This window comes from Papilio machaon, chromosome 17 (genome assembly GCF_912999745.1).
Source record: "Papilio machaon chromosome 17, ilPapMach1.1, whole genome shotgun sequence".
Lineage (NCBI taxonomy): Eukaryota > Metazoa > Arthropoda > Insecta > Lepidoptera > Papilionidae > Papilio > Papilio machaon.
Window position 1 is genome coordinate 2,506,891 of NC_060002.1, and position 12,713 is coordinate 2,519,603.

Sequence of the window (12,713 nt, forward strand, 5' to 3'; positions counted from 1 at the left end):
CTATCTTACTAATATTATAAATGAGACTGTTTGGATGGATGTTAGAAGGTATCTTCAGAACTGCTCAACGGATCTGGATGAAATTTGACATGGATATAGAACATAGTCTGGAAGAACACATGGGCTACTAATTAAGTTTTTTTATTATTTCTGACCGAACGGAGTCGCAGGCGACAGCTAGTTTAAATAAACAAATGAGTTCCAATCAGAGGATGTACTGTTTACTGCATTGATAACAACAAAAGGTTCATAATATAAACATTGTTTGTTGAATTCAGGATGTAAATATTATTTTTGTTTTATAATTAGTTCCGTGACTTCCGCTTAAATCCTTAGTGGTTTTCATTTAACTTAATTTATTACTTTATTTTGTTTACCTTTTTATTTTAAAATAATTTGACGAAAATACAGATATATTTTCGTCAAATGATTGTCTTCATTTACAGATTCAGCAGTTTTCCTCAATTTGCATAATGTCCGAACTAATAAAACTTATCCAACTCATTGGGAAATCTATAAATCAAGTTTTAAGAAACTGGATCTGGAGCCGTCTTAAGCTAATACATTTTCCTGTTCAATGATTGAAGTGTTTGATTAAAGAGATTGTTTTGAAATATCTTTTCGAAATGTTTTCATTAAAAATTCCAAAATCTATATATTTTTATATCTAGTGATTACGACTAAGATGATCAAAGATATTTTTGTATGTGTAAGTGTATACGCAAAATACACGTCAGTCTTGAAGTTGCGGAAACATAGCATAGAACACTTTTAGATGTACTTATAAACATCAAGCGCTGTCGCCTTTGTCTTTTTCCAGACTACATCTGTGACGAATTTCATCAAGGTCCGTTGAGCCGTTCCTAAGATACTTTCAAACAAACATCCATTTAAACTTTCGTATTTATAATGTTTGTCAGATTTTTATTATTTTCTTAATTTATTTAATCTGTGCATCTATGCAGTCATGAAATGGAAAATTGTATTTCCCAATTACGCAGCCCGGAGAAGCAATAAATTTTTTGCGTCGTAAAATAATAATGCGACGCAGAAACGTAAACTACACACTATTTCGATCTGTTTTGAATTGTTTCATTCACGTGGTTTGTGAACTACCTTTTGTAAATCATTCTGTATTAAGACTCAATGAGATGGTGATATAAAATAACTAAATTAAATATGTATGAAAATTGTTGTTAAACCTGTGATGCTTTTGTGCCTACTTTATACGCATACCTATTAACGTTGTTAGGTACTGTCCAAGCCTCCACCATGGAAGGATCAAATAAATGTTTTTAAGGTATCAAGCAGTCGTAAAAAATAAAATGATTTACTTAACAACCCACTAAAAAGTAGCCAACATAATTCAGTTGTAAATAAGGGGTGTGTAAAATTACATGGCGTGTATTAAAAACAGAGACGCTACGCATATGTCTGTATGACTGAAATATTATTGTAAACTTGGCATTTTTAATTATTCAATTAGTCGTGATAAGTAGGTAACGTGATATCGTAGATAAGTGGCTAACCAGGGCACACGCTATTCACGAGTAAAACGCGGTGACGCAAGTTCTACACAAGAGTAAACGTTTATTTATAAACACTGGCCGCACGTGTTTAATGGCTTTTCCTTTGTCACTCAATACGTACATATCAATACATATTTACAAATGTTGAACTGTGGGATTAAACTACACAAATATTGGTACAAAAAATTATTGTTATATTTTTTAACAGCAAATATAGCCAACGAGCAATCGAATTCGCCAAATAGTGAAGCGACCATTGCCCAGACATCTGCATTTACAGGATGAGTTATATTTAATCAACGGAGTATGTGTTTTTGTATAGTGTTTTGGGAAAGAAAAGTGATCGGTGAAAAATCTGACTTATTTACGAATGGTGATGTAGTCAATGTTCTAGCAATTTATGTTTTGTATATACAAATATATATTTATTTAAGATGAAATCTTACTATTATGAACGTATTTATAAAAATACATCATAAAACTTCCTTTCCTAAACCCACATCGACCTCAAAGCGAGTATTTGCATTCATTACCCAAAACTTTTCGACTTGGCGCACAAAAAAGCCGACTTTGTTTACTTTTAATCTGCCAAAAAGTCTAACATAAACAATTTTTTTTTATTTCACCAAGTCTGACGTACCGTAATTTGTCATTCTCATTTTTAAAGCTAAATTTTTGTCATATAACGCTTTTTTTGCTCGAATGACAGGAGGGTAATGTTTCTCTGGTTATATGCAAATATTTTCATTATCATCTGTGGCTAACCGTGAGTGGCTGTGACCAAAGCCTCTGCATAAAACTCATCGTCAACCCTGACATTATCTGTGACAAAATAGAGGTAACAATATGTTTGACACGAAAATGTTGGTTTCAGAAACCCACAATAAGTGAAGTGTTCTGTTCAACGACTAGCTAACTGAAAGACTTAAATGTTTACATACAAACTAATGACAACAATTAAGATTAATTTACCTTTTCATACTTTGAAGTATTAGCAATAATTCTCACTTAAGATATAATTATTGTATATACGTACAGTTGAGAAGAGTCTATGTACTAAATGAAGTACGGTAAGTCACGAACTGGCAATTACTAACATACTATGCGAAGGCTTTCCGTGTAAATATTTACTGCACTATAAAATCATCGTAGGTTATAATGAAAATTACCCAAGGATGGGCTGTTAGGCTTAAACAAACGTTGGGTACCTCAGTTTCCACGTTACCGGCCACTACAATAAGCCTTTCAGTGTTTACCCTCCGCGTTCTACTTTTAACAACTTTACTCTCTACGGTGTAATGTTTTAAATTACAGCTGCAATAACTATCGGTGTTAATTACATGCTTGGGTAAAAAAAAACTGTTTAGCTAAAAAAATCAAAATGTACCTTTTTTATATCATAAGGTGGCAAACGAGCAAACGGTCACCTGGATTCGCCGCAATAGCGAGGCGACCGTTGCCCATAGACATCCGCATATGCAGATGCGTTGCCTTTAATCAACGGAGAAGGGGACGCACAGAAAGAGGATATTTCTCCTTCCTATGCGTCCCCTCTTTCGCCAAATCCACTTCTCCTTCCCATCCTTTCCTAATAAGAAAAGGGTGGGAAGGGAAAGGGGATTAAAATTAGGCCTCCGGTACCACACTCATCAGACGAAACGCTATTTTGCACACAACTGTCTTTTAATCTTTATATGTTGAATGTAAAAAGGTACCGTAGGTTGGGATTCGATATTCGCCATGTAATATTTGTCGATTCACGAATCTCAAATATACATTTATCCGTCGTTTCTATGATAAGGGAAACCAAAGACAAAACATGTCCTTAGAGGAAGAAATCAAGGTTGTATGTGAAGTCAACCAATCAGCATTGGGCTTGCGTTGTTGATTAAGGCCTATTCATCATTAATTTAAGGTAGGCTCGGACCACTTGATGGAACTTATATGAGCTGACAAAGATCTTTAATTTATTTTGCGGTCTGCTTTAGATACATTCTATCGAGTAAGATGGCATTAGGATTAAAATCTCATTAAAAATAACGAGTTAAAAAGTGTTAAGTAAACAAAAATCGAAACCGTGCTAAATAGGAATTGAATAAAAAGTACCTTGCAGCTAATCTTATGGGTATCATCTATTGCCAAGTCATCCGGACAGCTTTTGTAGATATCTGAAACAAAAGATTGGTAATTAATCGATAGTAATCATTGCATAAAAATTCGTGATCATTTTAATGTTATAATAAAACAATTTTGATCGGCACCGTTTTGCTCGCGACTTCTTCAAAATATCTATGTTAAGCTTTTTTGTCTTACTGGCAGAAGAGATAAGTGGCAGGTATTTTTGTGTATGGATCTTAAGTCAGTTCCATTCACCAGAATTTTTTCATGGTTCGTTTTGCCCTCAAAAGATTCAATAGCCGACATATCTTTAACATGGCGTTATATTTACTATGATAATATTTTTTATTCTTAACATATTAGTTCCGAAGATTTACGTTGCCTTGTGTAAAAAGGTCTTAGAACGTTCTGGCAACTTGACAAATAAATAAAAACTAATAAGATCAAAGGTTATTGCACTTAAAGTATTTACATTCTAAAACTATTTTATTATTATCGAACTGTCAATCAATACTAGTTGTATTCGTTGTATCTCTTTGTTCGGATTACTTTTATTTTTTGAATATCATGCGACCAAATGGCGATGAGAAAAAACAACATCGTGACACAAGATCACTGCGAATAGACATTTAAATGCCGATTTTTCACCTTTATAATTTTTTACTATTTCATACTTTATGATTTCAACACCAACGAGGAGCGTTCGCCACCACCGGCTCTCTTAGAATCTACATGGATTAATTCCCCGCCTGTGGTTGCCGTACCAGTGGTGCATTGCGTCGTATGAGTTGGCATTTATGAAATGAAAGCCTACCTTCGAGGCCATAGAGGGTGGAATCAACCTTATATCGATCTAAGATGCTGTCTTTGTTTCAAAACCATATACCCAACTGTGTCTGTATAGCAAAGAACTTCGACTTACATCTTAAGAAGTTCTCACTAAACAGTTGGATTAAGGGCGGTTGGAGAAAAGGCGGTTATTTTATAAAACGTACGCGTAGTGAGGAGGATCCTCTCTCTGCAATCCTGATCACTCGATACTTGAGTCATGGAACTCCGCAGCCTGTGGTATATACTATTTTTTATGTAATTTATTTTGTTAACTTTTTATATCGATAATAAGTAAAGAAAAGTATTTGTAAAATAATAAAATGTAGATAACATTGTTAAGACGAAACATTAATATTTTTTTATGTTTGTTTCACTCAAAATGATTTCACCAATTTGAATTTATTTTAACTTAAATCCACTGGTAAGAAGCCGGGCCGGACCGCCTATTTTAAAACATGGAAGATGTAATTAATTGGTATAAAATATATCATTCGTGGAGTCGGAATCGAGATCTGAAAAGCGGCAAATTTTTAAATGAATCAATGAGCATAACGTAGCAATTAAAAACATTTATTTAACCTGTACACTTCATTACCTTTAATAATCCCGCCTGTTGATTTCGAGGTCGAATGCTTAACCACGTCAAAAATATTTTTTCACTTTTAAAAATCTGCTCCAGCGTTAAAAGTAGCAAAAATACGATGTTTTTAAAATATTAACTTTGTACACAAGTGAGTGAAGAGTCGCCGCGGCGGAAAAAAGTGGCAATTTTACAAAAATAACATATATAGTGTTGTTCACGACTTCGCGACCGCGTAGAATTAAAAAAAAACGAACTTATTTTTAATTAATATTTTTAATCTAGTTCATATTTAACCGATCTTAAAACGCAATAGTAGTAACTCGTAGATAAACATGATCTATTGCTGACGATCGAATTTTTCGTTTTTCTTTGACTACAAAGGAATTAAAAAAAACACTTAATAAGTACCTAGTATTATTGTTCGTTTATTTCTTCTACATCTGTGCCAAATTTCATCAAGATCCGTTGGGCGATCCCGGAGATACCTTCAAACATCCAACAACCTATCCATCCAAAAATTTAAAACTATTTGCTATAGCAGTATATCACCCATGGAGGTTCAAAAACATAATTTTGTACACACACAACTTGTATACGAGTATTTTTATTGTAAATAAACAATATTTGAGATATTATTGTCCTTGTAATTATTACTCAAAAAAATTGTTTTGATAAAATCATATCCGCAAATACAGGAAAAAACTGTTTTCTTATCTGTTTAGTAATCTGTTTTAAAGCTTGATAATATTAAACTGGCATTTCGTTGTATGACAAACAGCATGATCAATTTTAACTGCGCAGTAGATTACCTATTCGCAAACAAAAACACGAATGTCAATTGAACTCAAAACAATGTCACAGTAACAAATTTTCCTTCAAGGTAATGCATAAGCAATGAGATAGAATACAATGTCAAAGCGTACTCATAGAAACTTACATCTATCGTATAATGTTTTTAACTAGCAGTCGCCCGTAACTGTCAGTGGAGAATTTAAAAAAAGTATAACATGCCCGTGTTCATCAGCTACCTTCCCGTCAAAGTCTCGTCAAAATCGGTCCTTGTGCTTGTAACACATGGCCACCGGGACAGATATCCTTATCGGTGTTTAGTGCAGTTGAAACCTAAAATAATATTGAATCTGTATCTGTTCTAAATATAAAAAGAACCAATGTCTGTTTGTTTGTCTATACGTCGATAAAGTATTATTACATAATTTGATGAAATATTTGTAGGATATTCTTAGGACAAGAAAATAGATTTGTCTACCAAAAATAATTACATTTGTATGTATGTTTCGGTAGTGGAAACTCATAGTATAAAGGATACTTAACAACACACCACTCACAAAAAAAAGTTACGTCAAAAGTAGTGGAAAAAACTAACCTAAAATACGATTTTATTTATTCAATAACTAAAAATCTACGAGTTTCCGCAACTTTTAACTTTAGCTAGTAAGTCTTTAGATACAACTGTGTTCGCCATAAAAATTGCAACCGCCAATTTGATGGTACGTAATCTAAAGTTCAGCCGACACCTCAGTTTATTTGAAGTGTTCTGTTTGTAAACACATCCATCATATTTCCAGATACAATTATGTCCTTCACATTATCTTATTGTTTGTATTGTTTACAAAAATGCTCGTATTCGTGAGAGGTTTTAAAAAAACATGTTGATTGAAATATTTATAAAGTCCCAAGGTTAAAGCGAGTAAAATGTAACAACCGGACAAAGGTTACAATGTCATTGTAACAATGGTCATTGGGAGGTAATGACCATAGATAAAGGTTTTACATTTTTTCATACTTCGACGTTAGCAGACCAAGGACAAGTGAATTGTGGTTGTATGGATCATTCCTTGACTAATAGAAATTAACTAGGCATAGAGCCGCCATTGTATTAAATAAATTCTGTCACTATTCGCAAGGGGTCAAGTAAAGATTACAAATGGCTGACTTTTATGTAAAATTGAAATGTTTATATGGCAGGTAGCTTAAAAAATTACAGAAAAAAATAACACAAGTAAGCTATTTTAGAACTTAGTGGTTGTTTTTTTTTTTGATAAAGAGAAATTCAGCCGTTTAACAGGTCCTGTCATTTAAAGTTTAAGTGAGTTAAGGGTTAACATAAAAGATCATTTATTTTAAGAAACTCTAGTACTTTTCTTTTGGTACTACAGAATTCATTATATATGGCAAATTAAAAAAAAAACATTATTTTCTCCCTAAGTTGATACAATTCAATACTTGTTGTTAAATTAATTATAATATAATTGATTCTTTGACATTGAAAACATACAGAAAAAATAGGTGAAAGATTATTTAAAAAAAAATTACGTTAATTTTTTACGTCTATTCCATTATTTTTGTGTATTCAAAGAGAATTAATTATACGATATTTTAATGAAATTTACATTTTACTAGGAATCATATTTTTAATGAAATATTTATTAAGTAATTTCAAATTAAATATTAAGAACGATATATATTTTTTTTCGGTTTGTTAAAATATTGTATTTTCAAACTCTAACCGTGAGTTTCTAAGACCAAAATCCCCCTTCAAAACATGTTGTTCTTTCCGTTGAATGAAGTATAAAAACTCTTATTAATATTTATAGCTTTAAGCTTCAGATAAATATTTTAAACACATTCTTCATGTTCACATTTAAACACCAAAAAAATGTTTCTGCATACGATGCAAAAATGTTTTATGTGCATTATATTTTGAAGACGGTACACTGTAATTAACACACTGTTAACTACGATCAACGGTTAATAAAAACAAACTGGTAACATTCAAAAACTCTTGCGAAATGAATTGTTTTCACTCGTACGTGTAAAATTCATTAGCGCATCTCCATTCGTGCCCGTGTTCACTGACACCGAAACATGAAGTCCAATTAATTCGCATTGTAAACGTTGATAAAGTTTGATTTGATATTTTTTTTTATCCATCAGCAGCTGTTTACAGTCAAAACAAAATATCACCCGCAAGCTGAAACAAAAATAATGCATGGACTTTCCACAGCCGAAGCACAAAAAAATGATCTTTGTTTTTCAAAAGAATATGGGGGTCATCCCTCACATATGTTTTTCTACGTGTATTCCGGGAATAAAAACTCATAATTATACTGTAAAAACAGTACGTTACTAAAAAGACTAAATGCGGAAAAATCCTAAAAAAATATTTCGTTTAAACGCTAGGGTGAGTATGAAGTCTTAAAAAAATCATGAATGTGTAAATTTTGTATTATTCTCACGAAGTCCTTTCAAACGTCTTAGTCAATATGTCTGACATGAAATGAAGCGGACGATGCTTTATCTTCAATGCACTTCCTCAAGAACGACTTAGCGGAAACAATATTGCATCTTATGACAAAGTGCCTTTGTGTTTTTTTCTCTGCCAATAAAGCAAGTTACATAATATTTAAAACTATTACATTTGTTTCGTTGAGAAAAGTTTCAACTAAAATAAAAGTTTATGAAACAAAATTGACATTATAGATTAAAAACCCTACGACCCCCTCTATAAAGAATCTATAAAGAATCTATAAAGAAGTTTCACTTCAGTAAGTCAACGTAACGTAAGCGTAACTTAACAAAAACCAAGATCATCATCGATGTATCGATGTGGGGATGTATCCCCACTGAGGAGTTCTGAGCCTACCCTGAGTTAAGGGTGACTAGGCCATAGTCAACCACGCTGTGAACCAGCGGATTGGTCGACTTCACACATATCTTTGAATTTTTTCGCAGATATGTGCAGGTTGTATCACTGTTAGAACGTCGGGTAAATGTACATACGTAAATCAAAAAACACATTCGTACATGGCTGGATTCAAAACCAGGACCTGCTCATTACAGGTCAAGTGCTTAACCCCTGAGCTACCGACGATCCTCAAGAAACATTTTACATAATTTAGTTCTAAAATCATCATAAATCGCCTGATTAACAAAATGATTTCTTACTTCTAAACAGTGGACATTCCGATAGAATATAAACCCGTTCGTCTATATTAGAACGATTAAGTTAACAAAGTTGTTTTCAAGGAATTTTAATTAATTCAATTCGGACACAAAGAGAGAATTCTCTTATAAATCTCCCCAACAGTAAGAGTCACGTCAAATTTCATGACCAAGATAAAGAAAGAGTCGTTAGCAAAATACGACGTTCTTTGGTCATAGCTTTCACTTCAAAGGAATCCTTTTATTGCTTCTGTCCTTTATCAGATAATTAATTTTATGTTAACATATACCAAAGTTATTGGTTTCCACCCTTGTTCTAAATATACTATTAATATTTATCATCCGCCTGCCCTTCCCTTAAGGACCACTTAAGCTTAAGGGGCAAGCATTCTACTAGTTGATCGTGAGACCTGTCGTAACATATGGATGTTGGAACATCAGTGTCATCAAAGATTGCATGTGGCTGACATGCGTATATATAGATTGATGTGTGGTATGATAAGAAGTGATAAAGTTAAGAATTTGCATATTAGAGGAAGTTTGAAAATAGCGCCAGTTATGGAAATTTTGAGAAACAAAAGGTTAGCATGACATATACGGAGGAATGATTATAACCTAAAGAAAGTAATGAGATCGCTTCTGGACACCTACATAGGTAGAGGTAGACCGAATAATGTATAGATTGTTTGAAAGACGATATGCGTAAGAAATGAGTGAAATCAGATAATACGGCTAATGAAATGCATGACAGAATATTACATACTGTGCTGACCCTGCGTAGAGACAAGGATAGATTGATGATGATGATGATGATCTTCTTACCCTTTCCCTATAGGACATAGGCTCAGTATGTACTATTCTTCCATACATCTCTATCAACTCTCTTGTTACACCTATGCTCTTTTATACAGTTCATCTTCGGACTTCGGTCTTCTTCTACCCTTGTAGCCATCTACATTGATTATAAACCTACTTACTATTAACAATGTTTGATGCAAATTCTAACTGTTTTAATATTAACTGTAGGTAATCTAACCTCTGAGAATTAAGAGAAAAAAGTACTGTTAAGATAACGGTTGAACTCTAGTGAATTTCTAAACAACAAGGTAACGGTTGTTTTTGCTCCTATTTTCGTATAATAAACTGACTTACTTACGATCTACAATCTTATTTAGCTTTAAAGCCGTTCCGAGTTACCGGTCATTATCCCAGAATAAAAATGTTATGAACAATATTTAAAAATTCAATTCAAATTTAATAAAAATGCATGAAATGGATCGGCGGCCTCTATACTAAAACTATTCTTTCGTTTAAAAAAAATTCGGAAGTTGCAGCTTAAATAGCTATGTGTATTTAATTTTTTTCTGTCATATCTTACTAATATTGTAAGATACTTGATAGATGGATGGATGCTTGTAACAAGATATCTCCAGAACGGCTACATGGATCTTGAAATTTGGTATACATGTAGAACATAGCCTGGAAGAATACATAGGCTACAAATTAAGTTTTCTTTTCAGTCGCGGGCGACTTCATAGCTAATATTTTATAATAAATTAATTAAGAACGGCTTAACTCACGTAAGGTCCGGTGACGGCACCGACTAGTTTCGGACCCTTCGACGGTCATTTATTATTTTATATTTATACATCCATATGTGATAGAAAAAAATACGATTGAAATACATTCCCTCCGATAGGTGCCATTAAAACACGAAATGCAAACATTTATTATGTTTGCTAGTCGAATAGTGTCGGGCAAAAGCCTGCGGTTTCGGCTTTCTACAGATTTATTGCACGGCTTCATACATACACTTCGATTCACGAATATTTCATTTGACCCTTTTCAAATACGTCCCCGATTTATTGCTCTCTGTGCTCTCGATTGTGATGTTATGGTCTATTAAAGTCAACATTCGATTAACCAACTGTCGACTATTAATGAAATTACCAAGGTAAAGTCCGCCAATCTTATTTGGCCCGGTGAGATGTGCTGTTGTCGCGGTTTGTTCTGTCTAATGCCGGAATTAGAGTAATGCTCGGATGGACGACCGCCCAGAGCGCTGGACAGAAAGGGGCGACGTAGAAATCTTGGCCGGTAAACTGGTAGCGCTAAGACCGGTACTGATTTTCTAGAAGTCAATATATACGTAAAAACGTTTAAGTAAAATAGTACAAAAGACAAGACATCACGAATCTAACTGTAAACCATTCTTCTTACCATTAGGTAACAGTTAATCACACTCAAACAAAAAACAGCGGTTTCTGAGAATATTTTATTTTTGATTAAGTATGCAATTAAGTATCAACTGCAGAACATATGTGAAGAAATAGAAGCCCATGCAGATAAACATGAGACAAAGGATCTTCATCATAAAATCCGGCTTATAACCAAATCGCTTTCCGCAAAGACATGGGCTATAGAAAATAGTCAAGGCCAAACAGTCACTGAGATAGAGAAGATCTCGGATACCTGGAGAAGTTACTGTCAGTCACTGTTTGAAGATCCACAGTCACGGTGCTTTGAACCAACGGAACCCACAGAGGAAGAAATGGAGCCGGACATTCTTAAAGACGAAATCAGAGCTGCAATAAAACATCTAAAAAAAGGGAAGGCTACGGGGTCAGACTCTGTGCCTATCGAGATTGTGAAAGCCTCTGGCGAGTACGGAGTGGAAATCTTTCATGCCCTTTGTAACAGGATCTGGAAAACGGGACATTGGCCACAAGAATGGACGCACTCTATCTTCGTCCCGCTACACAAAAAGGGTTCAACAAAATTATGTAGTAATTATCGGCTCATTGCACTTATCTCACATGCCAGCAAAATTTTACTGCACGTACTAAACGAGCGATTAAAAGCGTTTTTATCAAAAGAAGTTGCTCCTGAACAAGCCGGCTTTGTAAAGGGTAAGGGCACACGGGAGCAAATACTTATAGTACGTCAAATTATTGAGAAATCACGCGAGTTTAATAAAGCAACTTATATCTGCTTTGTAGACTTCTCAAAGGCCTTTGACTCTGTGAAATGGCCTAAGCTCTGGACAACCCTTCTAGAAATGGGCGCTCCTAAACACCTTGTTCATCTGCTTAGGCGTCTGTATGAGGACGGTACCGCGTCGGTAAGAATAGACGATAAATTATCGAGTCAATTTAACCTTGGTGCAGGCGTTCGTCAAGGATGCATTATATCTCCGCTACTTTTTAATGTATACACAGAGATGATAATGAGACGCACTCTTGAGACTTGGACCGACGGAATTACAATTGGAGGACACAAGCTATCAAACCTGCGCTATGCGGATGATACGACCCTTTTTGCATCTAGTGCTAGCTATATGGAACAACTTCTCAAGAAAATGGAGAAAGTCAGTCTCGAGTTTGGCTTAAAGATCAACCGCAGCAAGACAAAAATTATGATTGTTGACCGAATGAATAATAACGCACCAGAAGTCACACAGGTCGCGAACTGTTCAGTTGTCCAATCATGTATTTACCTAGGCGCGTTGATCTCGAACAACGGCGGTTGTATCGATGAGATTAAGCGACGAATGGCGATCACTAGGTCAGCAATGGACAAGTTACAAAGAATATGGAAGAACCGCGACATTACCAAAGCGACTAAAACCCGGCTTGTACGATCGCTAGTGTTCTCCATATTCCTTTATGCATCCGAAACGTGGACCCTAC

General features: G+C 34.4%; 1 protein-coding gene across 4 annotated transcripts in view; it reads right to left on the reverse strand.

The window, feature by feature from the left end:
• LOC106721671 overlaps positions 1-12,713 on the reverse strand; it is an 80,526-nt gene that overhangs the window by 23,417 nt on the left and 44,396 nt on the right. For all 4 annotated transcript variants that reach the window (XM_014516688.2, XM_045681758.1, XM_045681759.1 and 1 more), the window contains one exon: positions 3,636-3,697. In XM_014516688.2, coding sequence (XP_014372174.2) covers positions 3,636-3,661 — 26 coding nt within the window. In that variant the 5' untranslated portion in view covers positions 3,662-3,697. The remainder of the gene's footprint in view (positions 1-3,635; positions 3,698-12,713) is intronic.